The sequence below is a fragment of the Leptonychotes weddellii genome, chromosome 9, assembly GCF_054177405.1.
Source record: "Leptonychotes weddellii isolate Sample4059 chromosome 9, ASM5417740v2, whole genome shotgun sequence".
Taxonomy (NCBI): domain Eukaryota; kingdom Metazoa; phylum Chordata; class Mammalia; order Carnivora; family Phocidae; genus Leptonychotes; species Leptonychotes weddellii.
In genome coordinates this window covers 79996959-80021521 of record NC_138377.1, presented here as the reverse complement: position 1 = coordinate 80021521, position 24563 = coordinate 79996959, and the positions used below count along the sequence as shown (strand labels likewise).

The following is a 24563-nucleotide window of genomic DNA, read 5'->3' as shown; positions in this document are numbered from 1 at the left end:
TAGGATTTTTAAAGGCTTCTCAGGTGATCTAATGTGTGGCAACTATCAGGAAACCCCTGAGTTGCTTAATGCTGTCAAATTTGCTTTGCACAACTTCGTGTGAGAGGATGCACACTTTTGGTGAGATCAGCAGTTCATCCAAATTCCATGGGATCTGCCACCTCCACCAAGTCACCTGGTAATGATTTTCAGGCATCTACTGTGACAAGACTGCTTTCCCTAACAGCACTCTTTTTTTTTTTTAAGATTTTATTTATTTATTTGAGAGAGAGAGAATGAGAGAGAGCAAGCACATGAGAGGGGGGAGGGTCAGAGGGAGAAGCAGACTCCCTGCCGAGCAGGGAGCCCGATGCGGGACTCGATCCAGGGACTCCTGGATCATGACCTGAGCCGAAGGCAGTCGCTTAACCAACTGAGCCACCCAGGCGCCCCCCTAACAGCACTCTTTAAACATGTTTCACATCACTACTGAATTATTCTGCTGGTAGCAAAAGAATTTCGCTGTGAATTCTTTTGTAAAGCTCATCTTAGATGGTGGGTTCCCTTAGTAGATTTAAAATACAATTAAAAAATTTTGATGTATGTGCAACTATTCAGGAATACATCATTGAATAAAGGTGTATAACATGTTTAAGAATTTTTTAGTTGAAGGTGTTTGCTAAGATTATATAATACCTGAAAATTTGGGAAACAGATACCTTTTTATTACAACATCCAGAACATATATATAGATAGTATTGATTACTAGCAATCACCACTGTCCAGGCCAAGCTTTTGGAGATGCCCGCTTGTTTTAACACTTATATCCTTGTGACTTTTTTGAATTTATAAAAGAGACTCAAGGTCATTATCTAATCTGCACCTTATGTAGATGAAGACACTAAGTACAAAAGAGATTAAGTGACTTTTCTAAAGCCATACAGCCAAAAGTAATAACTACATAACATGTATTGAGTCCTTATCTGCCAGGCTCTGGACTAAGTGCTTTAAATGGATTTTTTTTTTCGTTTGTCATTTATTCCTAACAAAATTCTATCGGGTAAGCATTATAATTGTCCCCATTTTATAGCTGAGGACCCTGAGGCTCAAAGAAATTGAGGAATGGGCGTGTGGTCCCAGAGCTGGTCAGTTTACTGCAGCAGTTTGTCCCCAGAGCCTGCTCTGTTAAGCACTGTGCAAGGCTGCCTCAGCAGTCAAAGGTGGGGTTAGAGCTAAGCCTCGGTTTTTTGGTTCCCTAGGACCTTTTGGTTATGTACTATTACTGTCTGTGATCTGCTAGCCTTGTTATTCTGTCATAAAAGAAAATTAGATTAATGAGAAAATGACTTTTTCTGTTTGGTATTATCATTTAATGAACTGTGCTAACCACTGTGCTTCCAGTAAAATGCAATTATGTTTGTCAGCAAGTTGTGCAGGTGCGTGTTATATTTCTAAGTAATAGTAAGATTTCTTTATGAGGCTGCTTTTGCTTCATGTAAAAGATACTTCATTTGTCATGGGCTTGGGTAAAATTTGAGGCTACATCTGTGTAAAACTAATATGAATTTTTTTCGAAGGTAATTTTGGGTAACTGTATAGTTACATATTTTTGGGGTCAGTTTAAATTTCTAGTTCTTCAAGAAACTGGTGTTTTTTATTTTTTTTTGTAAAAACTGGTGTTTTTTAAATAACATAAGACATAAAATATTAGGTCATTTAAAATGAAAGAAAGGGGGGCACCTGGGTGGCTCAGTCCATTAAGCATCTGCCTTGGGCTCGGGTCATGATCTCAGGGTCCTGGGATAGAGCCCCACATTGGGCTCTCTGCTCAGCAGGGAGTCTGCTTCTCCTTCTCCATCTGTCCCTCCCCCTGCTCGTTCTTTCTCAAATAAATAAATGAAGTCTTTAAAAAAATAAATTAAGGAAAGGATCTTTGAGTATAGTATGAATATATTGTAGTACCAGTGTCTTATCCCAAATAGTTACTTTAGTTTAATTTTTTAATTAATGAGATCATAAAGAATTTTAAATGTACACTGTTATGTCTTTTAGATATCATTTGCTATTTCTGAAGCTAAAGAGAAATGGAAAAGCGAGCTTGAAAATATGAAGAAAAATGGAATACCTGGAAAAGAATTGGAAGAGAAGATTTATTCTCTTCAGAGAGAGCTTGAGTTAAAGAACGAGGAAGTCCCTGTGGTTGTCAGGGCTGAGCTGGCGAAGGCCCGGAATGAATGGAACAAAGAAAAGCAAGAAGAAATCCACAGAATTCAAGAACAAAATGAGCAAGATTACCGGCAATTTTTAGATGATCACCGAAATAAAATTAATGAGGTGCTTGCGGCAGCTAAAGAAGACTTTGTGAAACAAAAAACTGAACTACTTCTTCAGAAGGAGACAGAATTGCAAACATGTCTAGACCAGAGTCGTAGAGAATGGGCTACGCAGGAAGCCAGGCGGATCCAACTGGAAATCTATCAGTATGAGGAAGACATCCTCACTGTACTTGAATTTCTCTTGAAGGACACCCAAAAGGAACATGTCAGTGGTTCAGAGAACAAGCAGCTCTTGGAACTCGTGTCATCTTGTTCTTCAAAATGGGTGTCTGCCCAATATTTTGAAAAACTAAAGGCCTGCATACAGAAAGCCTTTCAAGATATCCTCTCCCTAGCTATAGAAAATGCCAACTCCGAGTGGGAAAAGGTATGTTCCTGATAAGTGAAACGCGCTATTAATAAGCATCAAAGATGATTGTAGAAGTGGCATATGGTCATTTTTCCTTTCTTCATTTTACAGTTTAATAGATGTAAAACTTGAGTTTTTACCAGTGGCTTAACAACTTTTTGTAGTGAATCCAAAGGATTTCATTTCTTTTTGCCAAAAAAACTTTGCTTCTTCATGGTGCCACAAATATGAGGCAGAGCTTTTAGGCTCTAGACCTCTTTTTCCTAAAAAATATACGCTGTTCTTTGTAAGGGCCTGAGCTTTGAGAAACTGAATAACTCTCATTCCTATTTTTGTTTTTTGGGCATGACCACTTCAAGAAATATGCATCATATTAAAACTAGGGTTTCTTAAGAGCTTCTAAAGAGTTTGGAAGCCTATTTCTTGCCCTCAAGGAATTTATCTCACAAAGGCAAAAAATGCCAACCAAGTACAAAAAATATTGTTGTAGAACAAGCAAATAGAAGTATGGCTCACTCAAACAAAACTCTGAAGCCCAGTTTTGTTGGTCTACTATATATATCTGTGCATGTAGAATGAGTTAATGGTATTCTTTTAGTTGTCTGAATAGTCTCTGACACCAGCTTTTAGTTTTGGTGGAAGATTGAAGAAATGAGATATGCGTGAAAAATCCAGAATGATATGTAGGCATTGTGATCAGCCAATTTCAACATTTGGAATTAGAGGTAGAAAAGAAAATGCCAATATTAATAAGGTTTGAGAAGAGACATAAGAGTTAAGTTTCATTAAGATATCATGATTAACGATTTTCAAGGCCAGGATTGAACATTTGGTATTAATACTTATTGGAAATTTACGAGCTGGTAAAAAAAATCTGAGTTCCAGTCCCACACTTGAGGATAACTAGTCTGTTACCTGTGTAGTCATGTATTATAATTGCTTATCTGAAAAAGAAAGTACAAATCTCTCGCCTAATTCCTTGGGTTTTGTAGGATATGAATGACACAGCTTGGCCTTTCTCCCTCCTGTGTTTGAGATAGTACAGAATTTTAGATCCAAAAGTTACCTGAAAGATCAGTCTACCCCATCCCAGTTCACCCCAGTTGATACCATTATTCCGATTTCAAAAGATGTGAAAGCAATCAGTTAAGAGTTGTTTTCAATGTAAAAACAACTGGGCAGGATCACTTCCGATGAATGATGCTTGTAATACTTAATTGAAAATTTTTGGAAAAAATAATTAAGAGTTATTTATAGTGAGTTTTAAGCATGGGCAGTGATGGGAAAATCATGTTATATGCTTTCACGTTTACTTTCCTGAAAAGGCAATCTCTACTACAAAAATCAGGAAAATGTAACACCTTTCTTCTATTAATATATACTCAATCCTGGGGTCTCTGTGTAGGGTTTCTGATTGTGCTAGCAGTGTTGAGATCATCTGGATGACTTAATGTAGCTCACATGTCTGTGGAGACAGAATCAAATAATTTGGCTAAGAACTTAGACTTTTGTGGCTTTTGTTGGGTGGGATTAGATTCTATTCCTGAGAAAAGGGTGGCTTTGAAATGCCTACTCTGGCATTTGTCATAGAAGAATACTTGATCTTCTGCTGTTTGAACAATCCCAGCTCAGGACCTTGAGGTAAAGCAATGATTGTAACCAGTGATTATAAGTTTGCAATATAGGTGCCATAAATATGAAGAACTATGAATTATAATTGATTAAATTTGTCCTTTTTAGAACTGTTTATAAAAATTAAAACAGGAAAAAAATGATCAATATATATAAAACAAGTCTTCATTAAAATAACTTAGATCAAAAATTTTAAAAAATGGACAGGATACAATCAATTGAAAATGTAGTTTCCATGAAAATGAATGCCTTATTGGAATACATTAATACAACAGGTCATGATGGAAAAAAGAAAACAAAAATATCAATGGGAGCAGAATTTTCAAACAAATTTAAGGATGCGTGTTCTGTCTTTTCTTACCACCAAAGTCAAGTTAAAACTAAGACAAGAAGGTTGTTGCTCCTGCTTTTCTTGTCATCTTGGCTTTTCTCCAGTTTTAAGTAGAAACTGGAAACCTTGGCTACCTTAGAGTTCAACTTTTATTACTCCCTTTGGCCTCAGCCTCATATCCCCTTGATTGCCTGGAGTTTCCATTTTCTTTATAACTGCTGACTTCTGCTTCTGATGCACATTGTAAGTAGGTTTTCCAATAGCCAGTTAAGAGTTTCTTATAATCAAAATCAAGGCTTCTAGAATCAAGCTGATATGTGGGTTTTAAGTAATTAAACAAGGCAACTTTTTCAAGATCACCTGTTCTGTTCCTTTGGGATTTGGTAGTTGTCTAGAATCTGAAAACACAGCCGCCTGGGTGGCTCAGTCAGTTGAGTGTCTGCCTTCAGCTTGGGTCGAGATCCCGGGGTCCTGGGATCGAGTCCCGCATCAGGCTCCCTGCTCCATGGGGAGCCTGCTTCTCCCTCTCCTCCCTGCTCGTGCTCTCTCTCTCACTATCTCTGTCTCTCTCTGAAATGAATAATTTAAAAAAATTTTTAAAAAAGAATCTGAAAACACTACCTTAAAAGGATGCCTCACCATTAATGAATTTAGTAGCTGTATTGCCGGAACAGGGACTAGAATACTGAAAGTGTTCAGTAAATGTTAGTGAAGAAATAGTCTTGTGCAAGATGTTTAGGTTAGCTTCAGTTTCTCTCTCTAACTTTGGAATTCAACTGAACTTCCTTATAAAATGACAGTATATATGAAAGTATTTATAAATGTAACATACTGTATAAATGTAATTTTTAATTTGTGGAAGACAAAAGTTTGATAGTTATAGTTTCTGAGTTTGACCTCTGCTGCAGTAAAAATGTTCTGGATTTTCAAGAACAATTGTGATTTCACATAGTATGTCCTGTGATTTGACCACATAAGCCATTAAAATATCTTAAATTCATATATATGTGTGCAAACTGTATCTCTTATCTGTCTCATAGTTGGCCCACCAGACCTCTGTCAGATAATGTTCTAATTCGAAAATCACGGTCATTGTAGACTAGTTCAGAGTAATGACAGTATTCATGTAACACCCTAAAAAAAGTACTGGTGATGGTTTAAGCAAGATTTTTTTCAGGCAGTGTTTTCTTTTTATGTTTTTAATACAAGCATTTTAAATGGAGAATTGTGTAAAGATTTTTACATGGCATTAACTATGCAGATACTCTCTTTCAGAGAAATATGGCCAAGATCTCTAAGGATCCAGCCACAGAGGTCACTGGCAGAGGAGACCCTGGAGTCCTGGCAGTCCATCCTGCACCTACTTTTGGATGCTGTGCTCAGGCCTTGGCCTTGCAAAAAACAGAAGCAGAAGCTGGTAATGGGATTTTATTCCTACTGATCTTTGTTACGTCCGTACTCACAGTTGCAGAGGGTTGCTCTGAGGATAAAAGGAAGTCAAAGATGTGTGCAGCTTTTATGAGTGAACGAGTGGGTAATATTATTCCTACCTAATCTGTGTCTTCTCCCTAGATTTCATTTTGCATTTAGGAGATGGGGATACTTTAGACCCTCTTAATTCTATCCTTTCATGGTCTTCCCTCCATTCATAAGTAGGTCTTATTATAAGGAGAATAATGAGAATTTTAATAGAACAGTCATGTTTTTATTCCCTGGCTTTATTGAGAAATCGCGAGTTTCACATAAAAGAATTGCCAAATAACTGGGACCTTTTTGTTCATGTTATTGAAGCTTATTTCAACCATTTTTTAATGGAAATCTTTCTGATGAGATGTTCTCAGATTTGTGAGTTTCTTGAGGGCAGGAGCAGTGTTTTATCTCTTCCTCTCCAATACATGGCAGAGTGTGAATGGCACATAGTTTGTGTTCCTTGAATATTTGGTAAATTAATAGCTTAATGTTCCCATAATAACTTACAGTTGTTATTATGAAAAAGAATTATTGTATTGTACTGAAGCCCCTTGACGTATTCAGAGCTCACTGAAGAATATTGACTGGGCTTCTATTGCCTAGTCATTGAGAATTCTGAACCAAGAACTGACATATCCTTTATTAGCTCCAATCCTTTTTAAGATACTGATCTCTCACAGCCTGCTCCTTCCCTCCACATACAAACACATACCCAGTCTTTCTGTTTCTTCTCTGCTGTGTCTGTTGCAACCTGGGAAAGAACTTTGAATTGCCAGAACAACTCAAATGTACTAGGTTAATAATCTTAGTTTCCACAATTTCTAATTTAGTAAGTAATATTACCAGAATTTTAGAGAATCTCTGCCTTTCCTAAGATGTCAGTTGACTATTTTCCTGATCATCCATAGGCCCTTTTTCCTCACTTCTAGATTCTAGGTGGTTGAGAAGCTCTTATTGTTCATTAGGTGTATAGGAATACTACTTTAATTTGTATTTTGTTTCTTATTTTTCACTGTCATTGTATATCGGTTGTTTTTATTTAGAATAACCAGAGATTTTTTTTTTTTTTTTAATTTATGAAATGGGTAGCAACAAGTTTTAGATATTATTTGGCTTTGGGAAGTCCTATCAATATGAAAGGAATTTGTTTTTACTTAAGACAAATCAGACTACAAAAGGATTTTTCTTTCTTCAGTCTTTTTTCCCTAAAAACAAACACATTAACCAATTCATTAGGAAGGATTAAATAATCCAAAATATATATTAAGTGCTGTAGTCCTTTAGAATATTACCACCAGAGAGTACCATTGTTAACTATTTGATTATAGTCTCCTAATATCTTACCATTTTTTTTTTTAAAAGATTTTATTTATTTATTTGAGAGAGAGAATGAGATAGAGAGAGCATGAGAGGGGGTAGGGTCAGAGGGAGAAGCAGACTCCCTGCTGAGCAGGGAGCCCGATGCGGGACTCGATCCTGGGACTCCAGGATCATGACCTGAGCCGAAGGCAGTTGCTTAACCAACTGAGCCACCCAGGCACCCTATCTTACCATTTTTTAAAGTAAGTTAAATGATTATGAGATTCTTGATACATGCAAAGACAATATGTGATGCACATGTAAGTTATGAAGCCTACCACCCAGGAGCCCACTCTTTGACTTAAGAACTAGAGCGTCACCAGGACTGTTGAAGACCCCTGTGTGTTTGACCACAGTCCCATCCCTATAACTTCCTTACAATCCAAGGTAACAAATATTCTGATTTTTAAAAATTATTCTCTTGCTTTTCTTTATGTTTTGACCAAATACAGGTATCCTGAAAAAGCTGTTGTTTTGTCTCCTAACATTATAAAAATGTAGTGTAATATTCATCGTAGTCTTTGTAACTTGCTTTTTTCCACTGATATTTGTCTGTGTTAATGCATGTAGCTCTAATTGCTGTGTAGTGTTCCATTCTATGAATATACTATAATTTATTCTCTTGGCAATGGACATTTGCCTGGTTTCTAGTTTTACAACAGTGTCCTAAATGAAAAATATAAATACCATGTATGATACCAGTGTGATGCTTCATTAATTCTTTGATGCCCATGGACATAAAATGGCGCCATTCAGAGGAAACTAAAGTCAGGAAAGAGCTAAGAATAATTCTGCTGAACCAATGATTTTACGTCAAATTTTTGGGTACTGGCTTTTGAGCCTGTGCCAATTTGTGTCCCCACTTTATTTTATCAATTATATTAATAGTAATCACCTATTTTTTGTATCATTTTTGATATTATTTAAATTTTACGAATTCCGTATTACTAATAGCAATAGCTGTTATTTATTGTATGCTGCTCTCTGCCAGGTACTGTGCCACACATATTTTATAAATTTGTACCTCCTGATAGTTTTAAATATTTTTTCATTTGGAGACAATTTCAAACTTACAGAAAAGTTACAAAAGTAAAAATAGTTGCAAGTAACATTCATCTGTCCTTTACCTAGATACATTTGTTGATAACATTGTATACAGTTTTATGCTCTTCTGTGTGTATGTGTATGTGAACATGTCATTTTCTTTCCTGAACCATTTGAGGATGTTACATACATTGTGCCCTTTTACCCCTAAATACTTCAGTGTGTATTTTCAAAACATAGGAATTTTTTCTTTTATAACCTTGGTATAGTAAATTAAACATTTGATGAAAATACTGTGTCAACCTGTTTGTATTCTAATTTTGTCAATTGACCCAATAATGTCTTTCATTATTTCCCCCCCCCACAGTACAGGAATCTGTCCAGGCTCAGGTATTACCTTTAGATGTCATGTGTCTTTAGTCTCCTTTAGTCTAGAATATTTCCATAGCCTCTTTTTGACTTTTATGACATTGACATTTTCGAAAGGCTTACTCTCCCCTCTCCCCACCACTCCACCCCACCTCCAGCTTTCGGTAGAACTTCCCTCATTTTGAGTTTGTCTGGTGTTTCTTCATAATGAGATTCAGGTTGCATTTCCTTGGCTGGAACGCTGCATAGGTGATGTCTTTATCACATGTGGAGGTGCACAGTGTCCATTTGTCTTTTATTGGTGAAGTTCATTTGAGCACCTGGTCACGGTGTTGTCCATTTTCTTCAGTGGTTTCCTCCCACCTCACAACTAATAAGCAGTCTGTGGGGAGACACTTCTAAGACCATGAAAATGTCCTTCTCATTAAACATTTCCCTTATATTTAGCAATCATTGATGATGTTTGTCTGATTCAGTCTTTACCATGGTGGTTGCAAAATTATAATTTTTTTGCTCTAGACTTCCCTCTACTTTTACCAGTTGACACTTGGCATGTTGTTATAATCATGAATCCTCCTGTTAGTTTGTGTACTCATTTGTTTATTGTTTTGTTTATTTATCAATCTGTCCGTCAATCCATCTACCTATTTACCTATCAACTTAACCTACTTACCCATCTATCCATCCATTCCATTATGGGTAGGATTATTGGTATGGCTCATGAATTCCTCTTTTTTTTTTTTTTAATATTTTATAATTCATTAGTAAACTTAGTGTTCAAATTGCCCCATATTCAGCTACTGGAGCCCTTTCAAACTGGCTCCTTTGTCCTTGTGATGTTCCTGTATTTTTCAGGAATTTCTTTCTGGCATTCATCTTGTAAACACCCTGTCCCAGTACTGGAGTTAGCCATTTCTTGAAGATCCTTTGTTCCTTTTAGTGGGGAATGGTATTCAATACTAAGAGCTGAACATCATGTTTCATAGCAATTTTTTAAATGGATGGTATTATTTAATTTTACATAGTAAAAAACTAAGTCTCAGGTTATATAATATACTCTGAGCGACACTGCCAATAAATAGTATAAAGAAGATTTAAACTCTGATCTCTCTCTCTCTTAAGCATCACATTCTTTTCAGTTGCACTGTTGACTTTCTTTAGTCATGTCACCTGGTTTCCTCCGTTCCTTCCTTCCTGCATTCCTTCCTTCCTTTTTTGGTTTGTAGTCTAAATTGATATAAAGGTTTGCTATCATTTAATTTTTGCAGATAAGAAAAAGATCCTTGAAATTAAAGATTCATCCTGTGGACACTGCTTCCAAGAACTTGAAAAGGCAAAGCAGGAATGTCAAGATCTGGAAAGAAAACTGGAGAAATGCTGTAGGCATCTTCAGCATTTAGAAAGAAAGCACAAAGCTGTAGTGGAAAAAATTGGAGGTTAGCATTTAAAGTTAGCACTACTACTGGTATAAATCTCTTTGATCCTTGAAATGTTCAAATGTGACATTTTAGTTAATGTAGGCACCGATTCTCTTCGAGGATTAATGTAACTAATTTGGACCTTATTTTTACTGACCAAATTATTATTCCTGAACTACAAAGAGGAAAATTGGAGCTCTGATTAAACGGTCACATTCCTTTCTTCCTTTTTGGATTGAATAGATAGTGAGTGCCCAGTATGTGTCAGGCAATGTTCTAGGCACTAGGGACACAGCAGTGAAGACATTAGATGGAATTCCGGTTCTGCAGTAGATGTGCAAGACTCTGTTTCCTTTTTTCCAAGAAGCTTATCAAGTGAAGAGACCTAAAAACAGATTAATAAATAGTTGCAGCACTGAGTGCTCCTGGCAGTATGCTCGTGTACACTTGGCAGAAAGGATGTGAGTGAACTCTTCCTCCTATCTGAGTTAAGGAGGGCTTGACTAAGCCTTGAAAGATGAAGGTATTTGCCGAAGAGGACAGCATTCTAGGCAGAGGGGAAAGCTGTGCACGAAGACATATGGACCTGGTCTGGCATCCTTCCAGTCCATTCTTCACCGTGCTGTCAGGGAGATTATCTGGAAGGGATAGCTTCTGCTATCTTCTCTTGCCCTTCTGCACCAGGGAGGCTACTGGGCTTCTGAGGCTGCTCCCTCTTACCTTTTACTAGTCACTTATTTCCTGTGCTCTCTACTGTGTGCATTTGAAATGCTCAGATTGCTGAGCTGGTCAGGAATTGTACTGCTGGACCTTGCATACAGTTTTGTCACTCTGCCCTACACCTTATCCTTTCATTCTCATTTGGCCTAACTCTTCCTCACCTTTAGGGTTCAACTGAGAAAGATGCCTTATCTGCAGATCCCTCCTTGATTTTCCCGTCTGGGTTATTCAGGCCACTTCTGTGTGGCCCCATAGCACTCTTGGTTCCTACTCTTTTACCATTCTGTATTTAATTTTTTGGTTACTTGCCTGATACCCTTTCCAACCGATACATTCCCTGAGAATGAGGAATATGTTTTATCTTGTTCATCATTGTAGTCATGATGCCCTTTTTTGACTGAATGAAGGGTTGAATGCAAGGGTCCCAAATAATTGTGTGATCCAGAAAAAAACAGACAGATAGGTTCACTTTTTTTCTACATTTTAACTCAATTGCTTGCCTGGACAGCAGTCACCTCCTGGCTCTTTCTGCTTCCAATCTTGTCCCTCCAAGGCTTTCCCCATCAGGCAGCTCCAGTGACCTTTTAAAAAAGTAAATTGGATCATGACACTCTCTTGTTTAAAGTCCTGTGGCTTAGCTGGCCCTCAGTAGGAAATGCAGACACTTTATCTAACATCATCTAAGAAGCCTTTCATGATGCAGCATCTGCCAGCCCCTTAGCCTTGTCTTGCCCCAGCCCTTTTATTCTCTCATAGGGCCAGAGCATGGATTTCATTGTCTCTTTTCTCTTGTCTGTTTTCATCTCCATTTACCAAAACATCTTCTTCTCATCCTGATCACATTGCCTGGTTAACTCCTACTCCTCCCTCTCCCAGTGCATTGCTTCCGTAGGGAGGCTTTCCTAACCACCCCAGACTTGGTTAGCTTCTTCTGTTAGACATTACCCACAGCTGTAATGATTTTTCTAACGTTTATCATATCATCCTTGTAATTAATTTTTGTCTGTGTTGTCCTTTGGAGCGTAGCCTTGATGATGACAAGGATCAAGTCCTGACCGAGCACTTAGTGCACAGTACCTGACCACAAAGCATGCTCAGTAAATACTGTTAACTAAGAGGACCCACCTGCTTCACTCCCACCTATACTGCTTACCAAGTCTGTTAGAGATGGATAATCATTATTCTAAGGCAAGACAGGATTTTAAGAATTTTGAGGTAAAAATTTGAACAACTGTAATGCCCATGGTGATGGCTTCGCTCTTCGGTAGAAGCCGGAAGAGTAAATGAGCTATTTGTAGCTCTTGAATAATTTGATGGAAATCAAGAATATTTGTTTTACATATAAAATGACAACGGCAGCTAGATAAGATTATTATTTATAAATAATATTTAACACCATACATTGTGATCATAGTTATTCTGCATGGTGCTTTTTGAGGCTACCTTCTGTAATTCAAAGACTTAGAAAGAATCCAAGAAGTTGGTACTTAGCTCAAAACAACAGGCTGATAAAAGGGATCGGGGTCAGAATTAAGTCATTTGATAGTTTGATTTCAGTGTTTGTCTTAACGTACATCTCTTAGTTGATAATGTTTTTGCTATTATGGTTGCTTTTTTGTTAAATTCCGTTTTCTACTGTGCTGGTAGCATTTGTTGAAAAGTGGTGGAGTAAGAGTGAGTGATTTAAAAATATACAAGTTATGTCTAGGAGGAATAGAGTGGCTCATTACTCAACTTACAGGGTGTGTTGAGAGGGTGGCGTGGTAGGAAAAACGGTGTGTCCTGTTCATAGTTATTAAACACTGGTATTGTCAGACTTTGTATCAGGCGCTGTGCACTTACGATTTTACTTCTGTTATCTTAAAGGTAAGTAATACTATCTCCATTTAACATATGAAAAAACTCAGGTTCAGAAAGCGTAAGTAATTTGCCTAAGCTCATTTAACTGGTAAAGAAGCAGAGCTAGGACTTAAACCCATGTCTCTCTCACTCTGAAATTCATGCTTTGTCCTCCATTCCATATGGACGCCATTAGTCTCCTCATCCTCTTTTCAGAAGTTCAAAGAATTGAAAATCTTACATTAATTGTGAAAGTGGTACCTACTTAATTTTCTTTTTATTTTGTATAGCAGTGCTTGTTCAATGATCGTATATATGAGCATAGACTGTACCAGGATCCAGGAGGAACATGAAAATAGAAGACCCAGTATGTTTCAACAGAGCTTCAGTCTAGCTGGGAAAAAATAGATGCATGTGAAACAGTTGGAAGCCTATTCCAGGGCAGTGTGTAACCCAAAGCAAGATGTGGATGTAATACAGTTTTTAAGTGCTGAGAAACCAGAACAGGGAGTGGTCGGATTAGGACTCATCAGGAAACGAATGACACAGGGAGCAACTGCCATTTGCACAATCTCCTCTATAAACATTTGCACTGGGAATTTTGGGGAGAGGAAGACTGAGGGGGAAAAAACAGATTAATTGACCAATATACCATTAATTTTTTTTTTAGAAGAGAATACTAAAGTTGTTGAAGAATTAATAGAAGAAAACAATGACGTGAAGAGTAAATTGGAAGAACTGAGAACACTTTGTAAAACACCACCAAGGTAGACTTTTACTATTTTATTTTTATTTTTAAATTTATTTTTATTTATTTTTTTTGAGAGAGAGAACAAGTGTGAGCGGGGCATTGGGGGGTGGGCAGAGGGGGAGGGAGAGAGAGAATCTCAAGCAGGCTCCACACCCAGCACAGAGCCCCACTCAGGGCTTGATGTCACAACCCCAAGATCATGACCTGAGCCGAAAATCAAGAGTTTGGCTGCTTAACCAACGGAGCCACTCAGGTGCCCCAACTTTTACTATTTTAAAGAAATTGTTTATTTCTAAGTATTTTTTTTTATTTTGTAATATCAGTTATAGCAATAATATTCATACCAAGAGTATAAAACTTGTTATATAGCAAGAAGTATAAAAAAAGAAAATCTTCCAAAACCCTATTCCTAGTAGATACCCTCTGTTAACCTCTTGTTTTATATCATTTAAGCCCCTTTATACTCACATGTGCATGTTTTAAAAACTGGGGTTATCATGTAAGCTATTTTATAAGCTTTTATTAATATAATGTTATAAAATAAACATTTCCATATGTCATTAGATATTCTATAATGTGCTTTTCAGTAGCTGCATATATTTTCATCATGTGGATTTATCATGATTTATTTAAGTAACCGTAACATTTGTTTCTATTTTTCTTCTTTTTTAAAAAACTATATAGTAAAGATCCTGATACATGATTTTTTTTTTTTTTTTTTTTTTTTTAGCACGTCTCAGTTGGATGTTATTGGAATATATAGATAGCTAGATATTTTTACTTAACAATCTCTGTTTCCAATATTTGGTTCATTTTTAGGTCATTGTCAGAAGGGGCCATTGAAAATGCTTGCCTGCTATGCAATGGGAGGGCCTTGGAAGAACTTCGTGGACAGTACATTAAAGCTGTAAAAAAAATTAAGCGTAAGTCTCTGAGGAGAGTTCCAGGATTTTAAGGTGGTTTTAGCCTTTTTTATTACTAGCACTAGTAATTTGGGGGAATTTTTCAAACTACTTGTTCTGAGATCTTATCTGCTTTTTAGAAGAAATTAGTGGCCCCTTTTCTAAATTATGCAGCAATGGATTTTTTTGCCCAATATCTTTTGGAAGTGACATGAGGGTAGAGTTATTTTATATTGTTAATTATCCTGTTTCTTTTTTGGGCACTAATGTTAAACTAAAAATTTCATAATCTTAAAACTTAAATAACTAAAAAAAAGTCATGTGAGTTTTAAATTAGCAAGTATTACTTTCTGCCATAAGCTTTTATTTTATTTATTTTTAAAGATTTTATTTGTCAGAGAGAGAGAGAGTGAACACAAGCAGGGGGAGTGGCAGGTGGAGGGAGAAGCAGGCTCCCTACTGAGAAAGGAGCCTGATGTGGGACTTGATCCCAGGACCCTGGGATCATGCCCTGAGCTGAAGGCAGCTGCTTAACTGACTGAGCCACCCAGGCATCCCTCTACCATAAGCTTTTAAAGACCATAGAAAATAGATCTAGCTAAGCATTATTCTGTTCTTTCTCATTATTTCGATAATGGATTAAGTCATACGTGTAAATTTGTTTATCAAGTCCTTTGCAGTAAGAGGCATACCTTGCAGAGCATTTCTCTGGTTTATGTTTTCTCAGTAGACTATCTCCTGTTTTTTAATTATAATATTGCTTAGATTGTATGTATGTCCCAGAACAATAACTAGTGTTGATACAGGAGAAATGTATGTTTACCTCTTAAAATTGCTTTTATTTTTAACAAAATGAGTGGGAAAAGGTCTTAAGTTCCACATGTATTTGTTAGATCATCATAATCCTGTGTAGTGTTCTGAAAAGCCCACTCAGTATCAATAAAGACAATTTACTTTTCAGTTGCTGCTGGTGCCAACAGGGTCCATATTACTACAAAACAAACAAAGCAACTTTTTGTTAACAATCACATCAGTTGGGAAGTGAAATTTTAAGCATTTTTTTCATACTTATATGCTAACTTGTATGTGTGTATTTTGTTTAACATTTTAGACATTGGCTGGAGGTTTTGTGTTGACACGTATTCCAATTTAATTTATACCACTTCAAATAATGAGAAATAGTCTTTCAGTTAGTATTTTTTGCACAGAGCATCTAATTTTCAGGAAGAGCTTACTGATATTAAGGGAGATTCCTTTATGAATTGAATCTTTAATATAACAGAGTAGTGATATTCTAGAGGTAGGATGTAGCCCTAGATTTAGTAAAAAAAACGTTGACCTTAAGTAATGGTAGTCTCAATCCAATCATGTTGAATCAAAGATAAAAAGAAAACTTGAAAGCAGTGAACTATTTTTGATTGATTGATTGATTGATTTAAAGATTTTATTTATTTTTTTGTCAGAGAGAGAGAGTGCACAGGCACGGGGTAGCGGCAGGCAGAGGGAGAAGCAGGCTTCCCGCGGAGCAGGGAGCCCGATGCGGGGCTCGATCCCAGGACCCTGGGATCATGACCTGAGCTGAAGGCAGCCACCTAACCGACTGAGCCACCCAGGCGTCCCTGTGCACTAGTTTTAAATGTATATTTCAGAAGGCAACATAGGTCTTATCCTTCTCCCTGGCATTTTGTACATATCTCTCATGGATTATAGTATTATATTTACTTGGGTACGCATAAGTGCTGCTGAAAGAATGGAATAAATAATGAAACATGGATTTTCAGAGCATGAGTAAATGGGAATATGAGTCTCTAGTTCATATTGCCTCCTTCTATCTTTCTGTGTCTGGTTCTTTTTTCCTTTCATCCTCACCCTTTAGGTATATTTTTTTCTCCTCTCTTACTCAGACAATACATAATCAAAATGTGTAAGTTTCTGTATCTCGTATTTATTTTCTTGCCTCAGTGTTTTAGAATATGACAGTGTTTTCCTAGGGATTATGCTGTTTCCTTAACATATGTGGCTATCATCATTCTAAAAGGACTTTTAGATTATTTCTCCTTTGAGTCTCCTAAAATAGTGATCTGAAGCATTCCATTTTAATGATTGTGGAAAAGTGCAATATACCTGTAGTCACTTCATCTCCCAGAAAATTGATCTGAAGTCTGCCTCCCCTGTTTTTGAGAAACTGGTAGTAAACATGCATTTTGTGGGAATTCCTGTCTCCCTACCAACTCCCTCCCTCACCTCCCCACTAGGTGATATGCTTCGTTATATTCAGGAGAGTAAGGAAAGAGCTGCGGAAATGGTAAAAGCAGAGGTATTGCGAGAACGTCAAGAAACCGCCCGAAAGATGCGCAAATATTACTTGACTTGCCTCCAACAGATTTTGCAGGATAATGGAAAACAGGAAGGGTAAGTTCAATCTAAACAAACAGCGTGTCCTGAGACTACCAGGACAGCATGTTGTCATTTTCTAAACATTTTCCTTAACCACAAAATTAACTATTTCTACATGATTGGCCATTAGGGGTTAAGAGAGGCTTATGTCTGTACTACCCTAAATATTGGCAGAACTAATAGGAAAACAGAAATCCTGGGGCTAAGGAAACTCATTTTTTCCTTTAAACTATTATTAATTTAATATTTTGGAATTCCCCACAGGGCTGAGAAAAAGATTATGAATGCTGCTAGCAAACTTGCTACAATGGCAAAATTGCTGGAAACGCCGATTTCTAATAAATCCCAGAGCAAAACTACACAGTCAGGTATGTCAAAATGAGTCACTAAAAGGGTTTTTTTCTCCCTTCTCTCTTAAATATTTAATATTTTTAGTATGAAAAAGAACAAGGAATGTAAGGAGTGAGAGTTAATTTATAAAGTTGTGTCTGTGTTTTACTTAAACTGGAAACTTACAAAAAAGAGCATAGAGTTTTCAGTTTGAATAGGCAGACTGAGCATACCCATCAGCTTCCTATAGTTGCTTTCATTCCTAGAAATGACAGGATAGATTTTAAACAAGTTAGTAGAAGGGAGGGAATAATAAAGATCAGAGCAGAAATAAATGAAATAGAGATTAAAAAAAATAGTAGGAAAGGTCAACAAAAGCAAGCGTTGGCTTTTTAAAAAGATAAACAAAACTGATAAGCCTTTACCCAGACTCCTCAAGAAAAAAAGAGATAGGACTCAAATAAAATTAGAAATGAAAGAAAAGTAACAATCGACACCACAAAAATACAGAGGATTATAAGAGACTGCTACGAAAAACTATGTGCTAACAACGAATTGGACAACCTAGAAGAGAAGGATACATTTCTCAAAATAGACAATTTTCTGAGACTGAATCAGGAAAAAAATAGAAAATCTGAACAGACCAATTACTAGAAATGAAATTGAATTAGTAATTACAAAGCTTCCAACAAACACAAGTCCAGAGCCAGACATATTCACAGATGAATGCTACCAAACACTTGAAGGAGACTTAATGCCTGTTCTCCTCAAGCTATTCCAAAAAATACAAGAGGAAGAAAAACTTCTAAATTCATTTCTATGAGGTCAGTACTACCCTGACACCAACCTAGAAAAAGATACTATAAAAAAAAGAAAACTACAGGCCAAATCTCTGATGAATATAGATGCAAAAATCCTTGACAAAATATTAGCAAACTAAATTCAACAGTACATGAAAAGGATCATTCACGATGATCAAGTGGGATTTGTTCTGGGCATGCAAGGATGGTTCATTATCCACAAATCAATCTACATGATACACCACATTAACAAAATTAAGACAACAAACCATATGATCATCACAATAGATGGAGAAAAAGCTTTTGATAAAATTCAACATCAGTTCATGATGTTTAGAGGGATTATACCTCAACATATAGTCCATATATGATAAACCCACAGCTGACATCATACTCAATGGGGAAAAACTGAAAGCTTTTCCTCTAAGATCAGGAACAAGAAAAAGATGTCTACTCTCACCACTTTTATTCAACATAGTACTAGAAGTCCTAGAAACAGCAGGCAGACAAAAAAAAAATCCAGATTGGTAGGGAAGGAGCAAAACTCATTTTTTGCAGATGACATGATACTATACATAAAAGACCCTAAAGACAACACCTAAAAATGACTATAATTAATAAATGAATTCAGTAATGTTGCAGGATATAAAATTAATATACAGAAATCTGTTGTGTTTATATACACTAATAACAAAATATCAGAGAAATAAAATAATTCCATTTATAGTTGCATCAAATAGAATGAAATACCTAGGAATAAATTTAATGATGGAGGTGAAAGACCTATCCTCTGAAAACTTTAAGACATTGATGAAAGAAACTGAAAATGATGTAAACAAATGGGAAGATATAGCATGCTCATGGATTGGAAGAATTAATATTGTTAAAATGCCCATATTACCCAAAGCAGTCTACAGATTCAGTGCAATCCCAATCAAAGTGTTGATAGTATTTTTCACAAAAATAGAATAAATAACCCTAATATTTGTATGGAACCACTAAGACCATGAATAGCAGAAGCAATCTTGAGAAAGAACAAAACTGGAGGTATCACAATTCCAGATGTCAAGCTATACGACAAAGTTCTAGTAATCAAACTGTGGTACTGGCACAAAAATAGATACATAGATCGATGGAACAGGATAGAGAGTCCAGAAATAAACTCATGATTATATGATCAATTAATCTACAACAAAGGAGGCAAAAATATACAATGGGGAAAAGACAGTTTCTTTAATGATGGGAAAACCACACAGCTACATGCAAAAGAATGAAACTGAATCACTTTCTTAAACCATACACAAAAATAAAATGTATTAAAGACCTAAATATTTGTAAGACCTCAAACCATAAAAAAAAAAAAAAAAGAAAACATAGGCAGTAATATCTTGTACATTGGCCTGAGCAGCTTTTTTCTAAGTATGTCTTCTCAGCCAAGGAAAGCAAAAGCAAAAATAAACTATTGGGACTACAGCAAAATAAAAGTTTCTGCACAGCAAAGGAAGCAATCAACAAACCAAAAGGCAACCTCCTGAGTGGTAGAGCATATTTGCAAATGATACATTTGATAAGGGGTTAATATATATATATATATATATATATATATATATATATATATATATATATATAATAACTTCATATATAGAGAGAGAACTTCAACTCAGCACCCACAGAACAAATAATCCAAAAATTAAAAAATGGGCAGTAAACATGAACAGACATTTCTACAAAGAAGTCATAGATGGCCAAGAGACATGTGAAAAGATGCTCAACGTAAGTCATCATCAGGGAAATGCCAATCAAAGGTCCACTGAGATATCACCTCACACCTGTCAGAATGGCTAAAATAAAAAACACAAGAAACAATATTGTGAAGATGTGGAGAAAAAGGGACCCTCACTGTTGGTGGGAATGCAAACTGGTGCAGCGACTGTGGAAGGCAGTATAAAGGTTCCTCAAAAAGTTAAAAATATAACTACCTTACAATCTAATAATTGCACTACTGGGTATTTACTCCAAAATACAAAAACACTAATTCGAAAAAATATATGCACCCCTATGTTTATTGCAACATTATTTACAATAGCCAAGACATGGAAGCAACTTGACTGTCCATCACTAGATGAATGGACTAAGAAGATTTCGTACACAGACACCCACACACATACACAGAAATATTACTCAGCCATAAAAAAAGAATGAAATCTTCCCATTTGTGACAACATGGATGGATCTAGAGAGTATTGTGCTAAGTGAAAAAAGTCAGACAAATACCATATGATTTCACTTATATGTGGAATCTAAAAAACAACACATAAAACAGAAACAGTCTCATAAATACAGAGAACAAATTGGTGGTTGCCAGAGGGGAGGAGGTGGGGCTGGGTGAAACTGATGAAGAAGATTAAAAGGTACAAACTTCCAGTTATAAAAGAGGCAAGTCACAGGGATGAAAAGTACAGCATGAGGAATATAGTCAATAGTATTTTAATAACTTATTTGGTGATAGATGGTAATTACACTATTGCGGTGAGCAGTGTATAGAACTAGAACTGTTGAATCACTGTGTTGTATGCCTGAAACTAATATAACATTGTATGACAAGTGCACCTCAATTTTTAACAATGTATAAATAATTAAAAAATAAAAAGTTACAATTGATAGACCAGAAGCTGTGAGAAATCCCTGAAAGACTGAAGAGGGAAACAGTTCAAAACTGCCAGAAGATGACAGCTATAAGTAGGAGCAGTATCAAAACTGTTCCACATATGAAGGCAGTATGTTGCAGGAGAAGTAGTAAGCCTAGGGGATACCAGTGAGGTAATTATAATTAGTTGATGTTCTCAAGCAGCAGTAACCAGGTGGGGCCACCCTCTTTATTAATCCTTCTGCTTTCCCTTCCCCTACCCCCACCATTGGGCTGGAGTAAGAGCAACAGGAAAAAAGAGTCTCAGAATAGGGCAAGGCTCTAGATGGCTAATCACGCCAAGGAGGAACTTAGAGCCCACATGCCCAAAGTACCAGCTATTGGGTTTTTCTACCCTTCAGCTTGTTCCTTTCACAACACTCTCAACTTTTTTAAACAAGCTGATGCCATACTCAGAATATCTATGAGATAAGCATTCAACCAAGAATCACCAAATACCTATAGAAAGCCAGCACCATGATAAAAGACACCAAAATCAAAATAAGACAAAGCAAAAAAAAAAAAATAAATAAATACAACTTATACCTATGGATACAAGTAATAGAACAAATAAAAGGACCTGAGAATGTTAGCAAAGTATAGTATTCTCAAAAGAATGTAAGAATATATTGTAGAGGAAACTAACAAATATGCCTAAGAGGTTTACTACTTTCAAGGAAAGGATATAGTTACTGGTAACTCTAGCCATTGCTAGAAAAATACAAGTTTATGTATGTGTATTAAGATTTATGGCTAGCTAATAGAGAAATAGAATATATAACTCTCAAACTCGTAGGGGAAAATTTTTGTAAGAAAAGGTTTTCAATCTAACAGAATCACGAAAGAGGAAAAATACAACTAGAAAGCATGGGTCAATAGAAAATTATTGTAGGGTCAAAACATCAGCAATCACACTAAACATAAATAGGTTAAACTCACTTATTAAAAGACCATAATTTCCATTTTTTTAAAATCCAGGCATATGTTATTTCTATGAGAACATTCAAAAATTCGAAGTGAAGGAATTGAGAATAACATACTAAGCAATGCCGCATTGATATTAGATAAATTATAAAGTTAAATACAATATTAAGCAAATTATACTTGAAAGGGATTAAAGTGAAGTTGCTAATTGTAAAGAAGACTCCTAAGAACCTATAAATGGGTTCTTTCTCTTCATGATAAAATAGCTTTAGCATATATAAAGCAAAAGCTGATGGAAATATGTGAAAAAATCAATAAATTTCCAGTCACACAGGGGGATTTTGAATATATCTATGGGGAAATGGGGCTTTTGAACTTCTAGAAAGCTTGAAGCAGAGATTGTTCAGGAATCCACAAGTCTGATATTGGTAGACGTTCTTTTAAAAAACTCAAAGATTATTTGTGTAAATTTGGGAATGGTGATGTGAACGTTGGGTGTAAAAGATTTGGGGCAACTGTGCAAGTGTCCCTAATAAAAGCAAACCCTTTTCATGATCTAGGGACCAAGGTACACTACTCTGAGGTATGATTTCTCTGATTTAATGCTATGTGGCGGCTTTGCTTCTGATCAGATTCCTTGTCTTAGGTAGATTAAATCAGAAACTCCGTTTTAGCTTTTACAGTGTGTGTGTGTGTGTGTGTGTGTGTGTGTGTGTGTGCGCGCGCGCGCGCGCGCTTATGTAGACGTTGGGCACTGGGGTTCTTTAGCAAATTTTCTTCATCAGACAGAATTGGAAACGTTGCAGTTGGCTCTTGAAATGCAATATCTGTTGCAGAAAATAATAGATCAGATGTATAACAATAATGTCAGATTTCAGTAACAACATTGCTTAACCTTATTGAATGGATATATGTAAAATAATATTTTTAAATGTCCAGCCTTGATGTATTTTCTTTGAGAATGATTAAAATATATGCATTCTTTGGAAATACATGAAAACATAATTTTTTTCCCTCCTCTTTCAATGTTAATTTTCTCCTAATTTTGTTTTCTCCTAATTTTGTGTTCCTTTGTATATAGTAGTACTACCTCTGACTTCAGAGATGCTGACTGGAGTTGAAAAATCAAAAAGAAATGATGTGACTCAGAATACATCACGTCACACTGAAAGCAAATCAAACAGTATACAAACTATCCCCAGAAGTATGTGTGACCAAGTTCCTAAGAGAAGAGCTGCTTGTAACTTACGAAGACGATTAGAGGACGCAGAGCATGGGGACACAAAGCACATGGGTTCCAAAGGGTCACACTCAGGCTTCCAGCTTGGGGATAACAATTTCAAACACCCAGACATGTCGCCAAAAAATGTTTCTCCTGAGTTTGTGCCTTGTGAAGGTGAAAAAGGCTTTGGTTTGCACAAGAAGAAAGACCTCAGTGATATTGGCTCTGAATCACTTCAGCATTCAGCCGCATACCCCTTTCTTGGATCCTTCGGAAATAAACCCTCACCTAGATATACCCCTAGTCTTTCTGAATCTGGATCCACACATACAACCTTTCGAGGTCCTAATGAAAGACTTGGTTTAAAAGTGTGTAAGTGTAATCCATTAATGGAAAGTGAAAATGCTGCATCTGAGAAAAGTCAAAGTTTGGGTGTTCGGGAAACTCTAGTAAAGGATGGAGGGGACCTGGATGACCCCATAGGCTGGCATTCCAACAGTGCCACTTTACCCTGCAACAGTCACGAAGTGTCATTTTTATACGGTAGACCACAAGAAACTCTGGATATACCAGCTGAAGCTGTTAATTTCAAACAGTTTTCAGCAGCCAGTTGTCTTTCAGATACAGAGAAAAATAAAATGATTTGTCAACCAAAGAAATGTGAGAGTGGTCACATTTCAGACCTGTCAGAAGAAACCCTTTGTTCCCAGCCAGAGATCGGTATGACTCTTAGACACCCACCTCATCATAAGGCTGATATATTAAAGCCAGATTTCAAAAAACTGAGCAGTACAGTACCATCATATGTGTGTCGGCAGCCTTCGAGAAAATTAATTGCTCCTCTATCTAGCCAACAAGATAGTGGCTTTGATAGCCCATTTGTCAATCTAGACTAATTGTTGTACAGTGTTTAAGAAAAATCATTAATATATTGACAAGAAAGCTGGAAGGGAAGACTTCATACTGAAAAAATTGTGGACTCTCTATTTTGACAAGTTTTAGTAACATCTATCATATGAGTAAAGTGTTCTCATAAAATTATTTGAGAGATTAATGTTGCCTTAATCTTCCAAAGGCCTGATGGTGTATGTGTAATCTGCTTCTGTGTGGTGCTTTATATTTGGTTGCTAAACCATCTATTTTTATACTTCTAAATTAGCATTCTGTGCAGTGTTAAATTATTTAAATAAACTTGCATATTGCCTATTGAATTGTTATGAATTCTTTTGTAATTCGTAATATAGAAATGTTATACTGATATGTTTGAAATTTATCCAGAATAAGATATAAATCTTGATGATTTGTATGTATGATCAGCCAAATTCAGTATTTGAAATTAGTCACATTTAATGAGGTTGTAGATTTACTTGATGTACTTTTCCTGGAAATATCTACTCAAAATTTTGATCCTTGCTCTCAATTAGTGGAAAAGAAGTGTTTCAAGAATTGCCACAAAATACATAGTTGTGTCCTCGTTTCATTATTTAAAATATTAATCTGAATTTTTTTTAGTTGACATTTGCATTATTTCAAATCTCATGTGATAGCTAGAGACTTTGTCTTTTATGGTTTCACAGAGGCTTTCTTTCATCTGAAATACTACTTTTTAAAAATTGAAATAATGAAGCATCATATAGCGAAAAATTTTAAACCGTTCATGAATAGTGCAGAATTGGCTAACTTAATAATGCTATGGGTAGAAACT

The 24563-nt window shown here is 36.2% G+C and overlaps 1 protein-coding gene across 1 annotated transcript in view; it reads left to right on the top strand.

Moving 5' to 3' along the window:
* CEP152 (centrosomal protein 152) overlaps window positions 1-24064 on the top strand; it is an 88782-nt gene extending 64718 nt beyond the window's left edge. Inside the window, exons 20-27 of the mRNA XM_081831048.1 lie at window positions 2032-2682; window positions 5903-6044; window positions 10138-10305; window positions 13517-13613; window positions 14417-14520; window positions 16755-16911; window positions 17161-17264; window positions 22721-24064. Of these exons, the coding sequence (XP_081687174.1) occupies window positions 2032-2682; window positions 5903-6044; window positions 10138-10305; window positions 13517-13613; window positions 14417-14520; window positions 16755-16911; window positions 17161-17264; window positions 22721-23754 (2457 nt within the window). The 3' untranslated portion in view covers window positions 23755-24064. The remainder of the gene's footprint in view (window positions 1-2031; window positions 2683-5902; window positions 6045-10137; window positions 10306-13516; window positions 13614-14416; window positions 14521-16754; window positions 16912-17160; window positions 17265-22720) is intronic.
* Window positions 24065-24563: the final 499 nt, after the last annotated feature.